The following is a 13,187-nucleotide window of genomic DNA, read 5'->3' as shown; positions in this document are numbered from 1 at the left end:
CATAACTGAACATTTGGCACACCGAGCAAGAAAGAGCAGAAGGAGAAGCCATCGCTAACTGTAAAGCTAATGTAGCTACCAAGGCTAGTAACGTGCAAACAACAGCTAAGAGATTAGCGAGAAAGTCGTAGAAAGGAGGAGAGCTATAACGTTAAGTGCTTAAACAGAACCAGTGTGGGTTAAGACTTGAAGTAGACGTTAAAGTAAAGCTAAAGCAACTGAAGTGAGAAAGCAGGCTAGTAGAATTCACCAGAGCAGTACAGAGACGCTGTCACAGAAACACCGGAAATGACAAAACTCACTTACCGCAATATGTCAGCATGAACATGTGTAGGACAGCTGGAGAACAGCTGGAGAACATATTTAATAAACAACAATGTGTAAAACAGCTGGAGAACATGTTGAGAACAGCTGGAGAGCAGCTGGACAACATTTGGAGAACAGCTGGAGAACATGTGTAAAAACAGCTGAAAAACAGCTGAAGAATAGCTGGAGAACAGCTGGTGAATAGCTGGAAAACGTGTGGAACAGCTAGAGAAAATATGGCAAACAGCTGGAGAAGAGCTGGAGAACATGTGGAGAAATGTGGAGAACAGGTGGAAAAAAGCTGCAGAAAAGCTAGAGAACGTGGAGCTGGGAACATGTGGAGAGCAGCTGGAGAACATGTGGAGAACAGCTGGAGAACATGTGGAGAACATGTGGAGACCATGTGTAGAACAGCTGGAGACCATGTGGAGACCATGTGTAGAACAGTTGGAGAACATGTGGAGACCATGTGTAGAACAGCTGGAGACCATGTGGAGACCATGTGTAGAACAGCTAGAGAACAGCTGGAGAACATGTGAAGAGCAGCTGGAGAATATCTGGAGAACATGTGTGGAACAGCTGGAGAACATGTGTAGAACAGCTGGAGAACATGTGGAGAACAGCTGGAGAACATGTGAAGAGTAGCTGGAGAATATCTGGAGAACATGTGTGGAACAGCTGGTGAACATGTGGAGGACATGTGTAGAACAGCTGGAGAATATCTGGAGAACATGTGTGGAACAGCTGGAGAACATGTGGAGGACATGTGTGGAACAGCTGGAGAACAGCTGGAGAACATGTGAAGAGCAGCTGGAGAACATGTGGAGAAATGCTGGAGAACAGCTGGAGAACATGTGGAGACCATGTGTAGAACAGTTGGAGAACATGTGTAGAACAGCTGGAGACCATGTGGAGACCATGTGTAGAACAGCTGGAGAACATGTGGAGACCATGTGTAGAACAGCTGGAGACAATGTGGAGACCATGTGTATAACAGCTGGAGAACATGTGAAGAGCAGCTGGAGAACATGTGTATAACAGCTGGAGAACATGTGAAGAGCAACTGGAGAACGTGGAGAAACGCTGGAGAACAGCTGGAGAACATGTGGAGACCATGTGTAGAACAGCTGGAGAACATGTGGAGACCATGTGTAGAACAGCTGGAGAACATGTGGGGAATGTGTGGAGGACATGTCAAATCAAATCAAATCAAATGCCTTTATTGTCATTGCACAACTGTACAACAAAAGTCAAGTGCAATTACCTTGTGGTAAAAAAAAGACAACACAACAACTTGACATAACAACAGCAAGAGTTAAATAAATAAATAAGCAGTAATAAATAAAAGTTGTAAAAACAAAATCAATGTATTGCACACACGCCCCCCCACATCCCCCCCACAAGATTATGAGTTGAAATTGAAAACAAATGTTTAATAAAGAAGACGATGATTCAGCAGTTTTACTCAACAACAATTTTATTTCAAACTGAATCTTTTCTTTTTAACAGGAAACAGGAAACAGAAGCTCCGTCAGACAAAGTTTCATATTAACAGAAAACTGTCAGATGTGTCTTCTTCCTACAAACAGCCTTCGACCTCACACTTACCCTGTTTTTTTCCTTTAACACATATTTAATATATATTTCATCATAAACACTGACAATCTGAGCAACAAACAAAAACAACAACACAATAAAAACACATTCGAAAACTCTTCATCGTCTCATCCGTCAGCACCTGAAGGTCAAAACATTATGTTTGAGGTTCATCTGAGGTTTGAAATGTCTGCTCTGATGGAGGAGGAGCAGGAGCAAGAGGAGGAGGAGGAGGAGGAGGAGGAGGAGGAGCAAGAGGAGGAGGAGGAGGAGGAGGAGGAGGAGTTTATGAGCTGAAGATCACATGCTGTATAACTCTGATCAGTTCAGGTCGATGTGACGTTCAGGTGATTAAATAAAAACTGAAACATGAAGTTTTTCAGCTGAAGAAAAGTGAAGTTTGTTTTTTTCATCAGTTTGACAGTTTCATAAATATTAAATCTGATTTATTGTCGTCGTGTTTCATCAGTCTGAATTCATATCATTCTTTTATTTGATTTTATAATTAATATTTATATTCTGCTGATTAACCCTTTAAACTCTGCAGTTGAAACGGTCCACTAGTGCCTGCGTCTGTATTTTTGCTTCCTGTGATGTCACTTCCTGGAGAATCTTCACACGCTTCTTATCAATAAATCTGAACGACCTGAGCTCAAAGATTATTTAAGACAATGAACCAGAATAACTGATCAAAGTTTTGAAACTGTGTCTTTAAAATTAAAAAAAAAAAAAAATTTACACAAAAAAAACTAAAAAAAATTCTATGTAAAATATTTTTAATAAACATACACAAAAAATTCATGAATACAAACAAAATATTTCTTATTTAAACTGCAGACTTTAAAGATTTTTTAAGATTCAAACATATTAATAGAGCAGAGCAACAGGACGCTGTGACGGATTCATCTTCGTTCCTCTGACGCCACTGTGTGGTTTCACGTGGTTTAACATCGTACATGAGAAACGCAGTGACATCATTACAGTGACGACAGGAGCTCTGCTGCACAAAGAATAAACATTCTATGGTTCTTATTTTAGATCCACATAAATACAGGAAACACCACGTCTGCACTAACATTCGTTGACGATGTGATGAAGATGACGATGTGATGAAGATGTGATGAAGATGACAATGTGATGACGATGTGATGAAGATGACAATGTGATGAAGATGTGATGAAGATGACAATGTGATGACGATGTGATGAAGATGACAATGTGATGAACGCCCCTCGTCTGTCTGCAGGAGATGTTTAAAGGGTTAAATGCTGAGCTGTGATTGGTTGAACTGGTACCTGGTTAAATCTAACTGAATCTGACTGATGGAAACCTCGTATGACAAACACAGACTTCTGTAATAGCTTAGTGAAAACCTTGTATCTCCACAGCATCAGCGTTATTGAACAGTTTCTGGTTTTGAGGTTCATCATTTCTTCTGAAATATAAAGGAGTTCATCATCAGCATTTGGTGACATCACACTTTCTGGATTTTAATAGTTTCATCTCCGATGAACTTCTCGATGTATAAAAATAAACAATATGACCATTTCCCCTCGGAGCTGTTAAATGTAAAACACAAACATGGAGACGTGTTGTACTCTTGTGTCTCAGATTGGTCCTCCTTTCAACGTTGTTTCTGATAAACAATGTAAATAAATAAAGTGAGTGTAAATGTCTGCTGATCTGATTTGTTGTTGCATTAATTAAACTAAACAAACTGTATTCTGACATGTTGGAGATACATAATGTCAAGTCCTTAAAAGCATCATCGGGTAAAAACCTTTTCACTGATATAAACCCGTCAGACGGAGGACGGCGTTCTGCGTCAGGTGAAAAAGGTTCGACCATGTTTGTCTATAAACCTTGTAAAACATTTACAATGACACTGTCTTCATGTGACATCATGTTCATCATGTTCAGTGTCCCTGAACGCCACACCGAGCTGATGAAGCCGCCCATCGTCCACCTGTTCACCTCCATCACAGCCAGTAACACCTGAATGCAGCCCGCCGCGGACAGCCGGGGTCCGACCCGACACAGTCACCGATGAGACGTAAATAAATCTGGTTTATACAAGTTTTTATTGGTGGAGGGTTTGAGTGTGTCGAGTTGTGTTAATGTAATGGGTGAGTCGGATGAGTCGGCGGCGGGGTGACATCAGGACTTTGCGCAATGTCATCAGATTTATGTCATTCATTTAGTCAGTGTTACTGTTACTGTGTTTGTGATCAATAAAGTTTCCAGTTTGATCCTTTTAGTAACAAATGTCTCATCGTCCAGGTCGTCATGATGATCTGGACAATAAGAATCGTCATGACGATGAGACATCGTCATGACGATTCTCGGTCATCCAGGTCATGGTGACCTTCAGTCCTACGACATCACACTTCAGGGTTCTTCTGGTTCTTCACAGGACGTCAGAGAGGAAGGAAACGTTTCTGCTGATGGTCAGTGACATCACACTGACGCTGGGATTCTATTGGATGATACATGTCATAATCTGATTGGTGCAGATCATTCTCAGAAGACGTTATGATGTTTTTCTCATCGTGTTTTTACATTAACCTCGAAACGTTCCGACTTTTTAAACAAAACATGAAACTTTTACATCAAACATTCTGATTGGTCAGGCAATGTGACATCATCAGAGACACACGGTTTAGCTGCGATCAAAACGTTTGTACGAGGTTATTTGAGATGTAAATGTTGGACTCTGATCATCAGCAGAAACATGAACGTCCTCATTCAACCTCGACTGATCTCAGTCGTCCTGTTTTTCCTGGTCTCCAGTCCGTCAGTCCGACTCAGAGGGAACCGACCAGAACCGACCACTTTGAAAATCTGATTCAACATGAAAAAATAAGTTCATTCATGGCAGGAAGTCCGACAGATTTTCTGTATGTGGATCATTTCTTCAGGACGAATGATGTTAGCTAACATCACGTTAACATCTGAGAACTTTAAAACATCTGATAAAATCTTCGTGTACTCATCTCCCAAAGAGTCCTACGTTTCATCTCATGAATCGGGGAAACTCTTAGCTAAGCTCCACCCTCCGACATGTTGTTTGGTGTTTCTGGGTCGGCGTGAGCGTTGTTGTTTATTATTATTTATTGAAGGTGAAGAAATTTTTCAGCATTTAGCATTGAAGCTAACAGTTTCCCCCCTGCTTCCAGTCTTTGTGCTAAGCTAGGCTAACCCCTCCTGGTTGCACTTAAGACACAGAGATGAGGCTGATTTGAAATGTGTAACTCTGGAGGAGGTGGAGCCTAAACAGGATTTAATAAAATGAATTTCTAATACTTGAATGGTAAATAAAGTGTCGTCTTCTTACAGCTCAACGTACATTTATTTAACGTTTCCAGTCCGTTAGTCAGAATCAACATAACAACAGTCCTCAAAATAACGGAGCAGGAAGTCCAGGTTCAAATATCCTCACTGTCCTGAAGGGTTCACAGTTAGCTACCGTTAGCATGACCTCGGCTCAATTAGAGATCGGTACGCCCACGTTTTAAGTAGGTGGCAATTCAAATAGCTGGCTCACATCAGATAGTGGGTGGCCTTCGTATGGTCTTAAAAACGCTACACATTAGATAACAGTAAATTTACATTTTGATGTGAAAGCTGGAGTCTGGTGGACTATCTTGGTTGTTGGTGTGAAAACACCCTGAACAGACAGCAGCTGAGGCAGAGCAGTGGGTTGTGGGAAAGGCAGGTGTAGAGAAAAGGGAGCGGAGTGTGTGCAGACTAACGTTGGTCTGCGGTAACCGTCCTTTGATGAAGACTTTAGAGACCACCACACCTGCCCCAGACTGTCATGGAGGACGTGGAGTCCCTGTCCACAGTGTCCATCACAGGTGCGGGTCAGTGAGCGAACCATCACAGGTGTGGGTCAGTAAACGCACCATCACAGGTATGGGTTAGTGAACGCACCATCACAGGTACTGGTCAGTAAACGCATCATCACAGGTACAGATCACTGAACACAACATCACAGGTACAGGTCAGTGAACGCACCATCACAGGTACAGGTCAGTGAAAGCATTATCACAGAGGATCAGTAGAAACACGTTAAGGCACGTTTAGCTAAAATTTATGTTACAGGTGAGACCTGAGAGGTCGACAGGTGACCAGTCTGTACTGTGACATCATCATGAGGACACACCCCTTTCAGGTGCATCAGTTTGATTGGTTATCACTGTCTACCACAGGCCACAGATACATTTAGATAATAAAGTCGTAACACTGAAATAAATGAGGTGTAATGACGTGAGAATAAACTCGTCTCGTTACGTTAAAACATTTTTTTCTTAAGTTGTTCGACTTTTTGTGAAAATACGAAGACAATATTTTTTTTACGATATTAAAACATTTTCACCAAATATTCAGACTTTCATCTGAACTGTGTCCCTGAACCATCTGTTTGATTTAAATTCAAAAGCTTTAATGATCTAAAATTAAACTCAGTTTTTACGACGAGAAAAGTTTGTTTGTTTGTTTGTTTGTTAATTAATTAGTTTTATTGTTAATTAAAATTAATCTCAGTTAAAAACTCGACTGAAGGTTCTCAGATCGTCTCGTGTTTCTCACACTGAGTCGTTACACCGATCTGAAAACCTCCATCACAACACCAACACTACCAGCTGTGGTCACATGACATGGAGAACGTTGTTTCTGACATCGCTTCCTATGAGGGTCTCTGAGGAACAGGAAGTTCTGAGGCACATCAGTAAAAGCAGAGTGAACACATTGGTAACTGAACGCTTCGCCCACAGCTGACGTCACCTGACAGGTGAATACAGAAGGTTGTGATGGAGGAACAGCGCACATGTTCAGCGACGTCCTGACTGGTCGACAGTCAGACCTCTTCAGCGCTTCAGGTTCTGTCGGAGCGTCTGGTGAGTGTTAACTATGTTAGACAGAAAACATGTTATACAAACGTTTAAATGTTCTCCCTACTGATCATCACTTCCTGTTTGAACAACGGCGTCCAGCAGGGGGTGCTGCCGCAGGCGTCAGCTGTGAACCAGGTGTGGCGTGTGTGGTGCCTGTTCTCCATCTTTAGGAGGTGTGTCTGAGGAGCAGCGTGGGGGCGGGGCACCACTGGCTGTGGGGGTGGTGGTGAGGCGTGGGGGAGCAGTCGCAGGAGCAGGGGGGGGCGGGCTTACCCAACATCCCTCCAGAGTCCAGGGGGTATTCCAAGATGGAGGCCGGCGCCGCCAGAGCATACGGGTAGTCGTACGGCGCCGCATAGATCAGACTGGACTCAGGCCCCGTCCCCTGCATCAGAGCCGCCGGGTGAGGCGTCCCATTGGGCAGCACCGTCTGGATCTGACGAATCAGAGGCATCAGGGCGGGGCCTGCGGGGGCAGGTGTACGCAGGACGGTGGGCGGAGCCAGTACAGGGGCGGGGCCAGAGAGGACACGAGGAGTCTGAGTAGAGGCTGAAAGAGAGAAGGACAGGAGGCTGAGGAGGAGGAGAGGAAAGGAGAAGGAGAGTAGGAGGAGAAGAGGAAAGGAGAAGGAGGAGAGGAGGAAGAGGAGAGGAGAGGTGGATGAGGAGGAAGAGGAGAGGCAGGGGAGGAGAGGAAGAGAAAGAGGAGAGGAGGAAGAGCAGGAGGAGGAGGAGCAGGAAAAGAGGAAAGGAGGAGGAAGAGAGGAGGAGAGGAAAGGAGGAGAGGAAAAGAGGAGGAGGAGAGGAGGAGAGGAGGAGAAGAGGAAAGGATGAGGAGAGGAGGAGGAGAGGAAGAGAAGAGGAAAGGAGGAGGAGATGAGGAAGAGGAGGAGAGGAGGAAGAGGAGAGGAAAGGAGGAGGAGATGAGGAGGAAGAGGTGGAGAGGGAAGGAGGAGGAGGTTTGAAACGTCCCTTTATTAAACCACTTCAGGGAACAACAAAAAACCTATTGCGTTTGCTTCACAGAAACAACAAACAAAAAACAACATCATCAACACCAAGGGTGATTCAGACAGTAATATTTAACTCCCCATCCTCCCCCACAGAGTATAAGACCCCCCCAACAGCCCATGTACGGGTGAAGGTCTGCACATCGTCCATAGTATACATACTCCACCCTCAGTCGGGCCTTCAGCAGTCCCTTCAGAACCAGTACCGGCTCCACACTGCCCACACTCTGAGCCCGGTTTCTGCGTGTCAGCCAGATGGCCAACTTTGCAGAGCCAGACAAAAAGTTCAACAGTGTGTGGACAGGCTTTTTCTTGGCACAGTATTTTGGGCCAAGATGTTGAGGCAGGGCAGCACAGACTTGCTTCACTGCTCTGTTGATCAGCCTGATAGAGGTGATGTTGCTGTTGTCTCTCAAAGCATCGACAGATGTTGCCGTCATCTTCTTCAGATGTCCCAGTTTGGTACAACCAGCTCGTCTGAGGTCGTCTCGCAGGCTGGCAGACTGCAGCGTTTGGGTCTGTATGAAACTGTTGAAGAACAAAGGTTCCTCAAACAACCACAGGCCAGGAGTCTCACTGGTATCACGTGTGACTGTGAACATCTGCCAAACCTGCAGTACAGAGCTGTAGAATGGTGTTAATCCACTGAGGTCAATTTCTTCAGGTTGAAGAAGAAATAGCTGTTTATCATAGCCCAACCGCCAGCTCTCCTCAGCAGCAGTTGAGCCATGTCATACCAGCTTGGGACGCAGTCATTTAACAGTTTCTGTGCAGTAGTGAGTCTGAAGGAGGCAATCTTCGACTGGATGTTGATGATCCCTGTCCCCCTTCAGCCGCAGGTAGGTAGAGAGCAGATGCCCGGTCCAGTGTTTACCGGACCAGAAAAAGTCAACGATGGCTCTCTGAATGTCCTCTATCAGGCCTCTTGGTGGTGTCAGAGCGATGAGTCTGTGCCAGAGGGTCGAGGCAACCAAGTTATTGGCAACCAGAACTCTTCCCCTATATGACAACTGGGGTAGCAACCATTTCCATTTAGACAACTGAGCACACACTTTCTCCTTCACTCCCTCCCAGTTTTTTTCTGGAAGCCCTCAGTGCCCAAAAAAAACCCCAACACCTTCAGTCCCTCTGTCCGCCACTCAAGTCCTCCAGGCAGACTTGGCATCACCTGATCCCTTCGCTGTCCTACCCACAAGGCTTCACTTTTGGCCCAATTCACTCGTGCAGATGACGCCTTTTCATATAGGGACAGGGTGTCTTTCAAGCTTTGGAGGTCCCTCTTGCTAGAAACAAAAATATTTATATCATCTGCGTAAGCCGAAACAGTAGGAAAAACTCGACCAAGCTTACAAGACCCAGCCAGTGGGAGACCACTGAGTCGACCCCTCAGCCTGCACAGCAAGGGTTCAATGGCTAAGCTGTACAGCTATCCAGAAATGGGACAACCCTGCCTTATCCCTCGCTTTACAGGGATTGGCCGACTCAGCCCTGCCCCCATCTTCACCAAACAGTGAGCATCTTTATACAGTAAGCTAACCCAAGCCAGAAACCCATCACCAATGCCAAATGCTTTGAGTGCAGAAAACAAATAAGAGTGATCCACCCTATCAAAAGCTTTCTCTTGATCCAAAGAAACAATACCAAAACTGACATTATAATATTTACACACATCAATTACATCACGAATGAGAAAAATGTTGTCCATTATTGACCTATCAGGAACACAATAAGTTTGATCGTGACATACGATCATACCCAGAGTGTCACTGAGTCTGTTTGATAAGGCTCTGGACAGCACTTTATAGTCTGTACAGAGGAGGGCCATTGGCCTCCAGTTCTTAAGTAGGGCCAAATCTGCCTTCTTTGGCAGCAGAGAAAACACCGCACGCTGACAGGATACAGGAAGAGATCCTGTTCTGGTGCCCGACTTGATGTCATCTGGTTGATAGCAACTGTCAACTCCTCCAGTGTCAGTTCACAATCTAGAGCAGCTTTCTCTTCCTGACTGAGCTGTGGGAGCCCCTCCAGAAGCTCCTCACGGCACTCCATGATACATGGTTCTGCCCCAAAAAGGTCCACGTAGAAGTTCATTGCATGGGTCCTCATTTCACCTGGATTAGTGGTGACTCTGCCTCCTGGCAGCTCAAGGCAGGTCATCTGCTTCCTTTGTGCCATTGACCTCTCCAAGTTGAAAAAGAAGGAGGTTGGGGCATCCATATCCTTTAACTGAAGGAAGCGAGACCTTACATGAGCTCCTTTTACCCTCTCCTGCAAGAAGGCGCCCAAAGCCAACTTCTTCTCCTGAAGCTGGTGACCCATAGTAGGGTCCAAGTCTTCATGTAATCTCTCCTCAATGCTATTTATGCTTGCTTCAAGCTCCTGAAGTGCCACCCTGATCCTAGCAGTAAAATTAGAGGTGTACTGTTGGCAAAAGACACAGATCTGTGCTTTACCCACCTCCCACCATAGCTGCAAAGAACTAAAGTTGGCTTTCTGGGTTTTCCAATATTGCCAAAAACACTTGAAACTCTTGCAAAAAGTACTGTCTAGCAGGAGTTTGTTATTGAAAGACCAGTAAGACTTAACCCTGTCACTTGGCGAGACGTTCAAGTCAGCACTAACAAAATGGTGGTCAGTAAAACCAACTGGGTATATGTTACTGTGAATGAGTCTGGAGCTGAGGCTTTGAGAAATGTAAATCCTGTCTAACCTGGCAGCACTAATCCTGTTGTTGCTGACCCTCACCCATGTGTACTGTCTGGACTGTGGATGTTTGACCCTCCAAGTGTCTAACAGATCAAGGTGTGTGATGATGTTATGAAGGCTCTGAGCTGACTTGTCCCGCTCTTGTCCTGTCTACTGTGAAATCTGTGGTACAGTTAAAATCTTCACCAATAATGAGCTGATCCTGCTGGTAATTTCTCAGCTCATTTTTTAACAGAGTGAAAAAACAACTCTATCTGTACCTTGATTTGGGGCATATACATTAACAAAACAAAACACTGTACTATCTATTCTGCCCTTACAATAAGCAGGCACCCCTTCACCACTTCTACAGAGGATAAAATATTGGCATTTGCTGTTGTTTTGAAAAGGACAGCTACTCCTGCACTAAAGTTAGTGCCATGGCTAAGGATGCATGGACCCTCCCACCATAAGCCCCAGTCTGTTTCGTCTGCTGGATTGGAGTGTCTCTTGCAAAAAAAAACAAGAGTATTTTTTAATGTAGAGATTTCTGAGACTAAAGCCCTCTTGTGCCTGTCTCTCCCCCCATTAATGTTTAGAGACCCTATTTTAAGACTACGCATAAAGAGGTCAGAAGAGAGGAAAAGAACAGAAAAAACAAGTAGAGAACAATGAGAAGAGGAGAGCACCGTGTGATACATGATCATTTTTACTTTCTGGTCCTTCTAACAGTTTTACCTTTTGTTGCTTTCCTCAAAGTTGTAATGTGCTTTGTGAGGTGAAAGCGCTTCTTTTCGTCCAAAAGGTCGAAACCAACCAACCTTTTCAGGACACCAACAGATCTGATGAATTTATCAGTGTCATTGAAATAGTCACTCACTTTTTCAGTTTCATCCAAAAAGCGATTAATGTCCTCTAAGGAATAGAGATCTGTGCTCTTTGAGGGAGTTTCACCAATAGATACTGTGTCTGACTCAGAGTCACAATACATGTCATCTCCTTCCACTGATACCTGGCTACTGAACACACTCTGTCCTTCAGTAGTCATCTCATTGTGTTTTCTATCTGCAGCACTTACAGAAGCTGCTTCATCCACATATTTTACTGGTGCCTCAGAGCCCGCACACACAGAGTTGCTGAGGCTGTCTGCAGCCACAGAGACCTGTGGCCTGTCGGGCTGGCTCTCCCCCGGTGCCACGGCTCAGCACCGGGGGCTCCGGCAACCACAGTTTAGCATCCCTACATCCCAAACTCATAGTTTTAAACCCGCTGGCAAATTTACCAAACCTCTGGAGTTCAATCTCCAACAGCTTGTTAGGAATAAACAGCGGAACACCGGACACGGTGAGCCGCGTGGACGGAGCTGACAGCGGGGAGACCTGCACAAACAAATCTCTGACAAATACTCCACTCTGTATCAGCTGATGAGCGAGAGGCTCGTCTTTAAGGAACACAACCACTGCTTTATTCATCTTCGATGCAAAACATAGTTTGTCGTTACCTACCTGCTCACCTGCAGCCAACAAAACTTCCTCCACAGTTACGCTACTATCCGGTGGGACTATCCTCACTCCCTGCCGTCTCGGCGGACGCCATTCCTCCCGAAAAACCACCGGACAAAACCACTAATCACTCGTCAGAACACTCAGCAAAAGAACTGAAAAAAGCTTACCTGATGAGAGGAGAGGAGAGAAGAGGAGAGGAGAGGAGAGGAGAGGAGAGGAGAGGTGAAGGAGGAGAGGCAGGAAAGNTAGTTTGTCGTACCTACCTGCTCACCTGCAGCCAACAAAACTTCCTCCACAGTTACGCTACTATCCGGTGGGACTATCCTCACTCCCTGCCGTCTCGGCGGACGCCATTCCTCCCGAAAAACCACCGGACAAAACCACTAATCACTCGTCAGAACACTCAGCAAAAGAACTGAAAAAAGCTTACCTGATGAGAGGAGAGGAGAGGAGAGGAGAGGAGAGGAGAGAAGAGGAGAGGAGAGGAGAGGAGAGGAGAGGAGAGGTGAAGGAGGAGAGGCAGGAAAGGAGGGGGAAAGGAAAGGAGGAGATGAAAGGAAGAGGGGGAGAGGAAAGGAGGAGGAGAGGAAAGGAGGAGGAGGAGGAGGAGGAGGAGAGAAGAGGGAGAGGAAAGGAGGAGGACAGGAGAAGAGGAAAGGGGGGGTGAGGAGAGGAGGAGGAGGAGAGGAAAGGAGGAGGAAGAGAGGAGAGAAAGGAGGAGGAGGAGAGGAAAGGAGGAGGAAGAGGAGGGGAGGACGAGGAGGAAGAGCAGGAGCAGGAGAGGAGGGGAGGAAAAGAGGAGGAGGAGACATCTGATTGGTTGGTGTCTTACAGGGTTTGATGTTGGCGTCCCTGTACGTCCCGTTCAGGATGGCTAACTCCATCAGCTGCATCTTCTTCAGACTGTCCTCACCCTCCACCTGAAACACAGAGACAACGTCACGTGGTGCTGTAGGGGGCGGGGCCTAGTCGGACCACTGGGGGTGGAAACAGGAAGCATACACCATAAACACATAAAAATATAACACCATCACCATAAACACAACACAGTGGAGTTTCAACTGACGGAGTCTGGGTGTTCCGACATGTTCTCCCCGTGTCAGTGTGGGTTTCCTCCAGGTGCTCTGACATGTTCTCCCTGTGTCAGCGTGGGTTTCCTTCAGGTGCTCTGACATGTTCTCCCTGTGTCAG

General features: G+C 45.6%; 1 protein-coding gene across 1 annotated transcript in view; it reads right to left on the bottom strand.

Moving 5' to 3' along the window:
• Nucleotides 1-1,858: 1,858 nt before the first annotated feature.
• Nucleotides 1,859-13,187, bottom strand: part of LOC126407043 (protein quaking-B-like) — a 26,914-nt gene continuing 15,585 nt past the window's right edge. Inside the window, exons 5-6 of the mRNA XM_050071699.1 lie at nucleotides 12,829-12,916; nucleotides 1,859-7,346 (exon numbers count right to left, since the gene is read on the bottom strand). Coding sequence (XP_049927656.1) covers nucleotides 6,964-7,346; nucleotides 12,829-12,916 — 471 coding nt within the window. The 3' untranslated portion in view covers nucleotides 1,859-6,963. The remainder of the gene's footprint in view (nucleotides 7,347-12,828; nucleotides 12,917-13,187) is intronic.

The sequence above is a fragment of the Epinephelus moara genome, chromosome 19 (genome assembly GCF_006386435.1).
Source record: "Epinephelus moara isolate mb chromosome 19, YSFRI_EMoa_1.0, whole genome shotgun sequence".
NCBI lineage: Eukaryota > Metazoa > Chordata > Actinopteri > Perciformes > Serranidae > Epinephelus > Epinephelus moara.
This window is presented reverse-complemented; position numbering and strand designations above follow the sequence as displayed.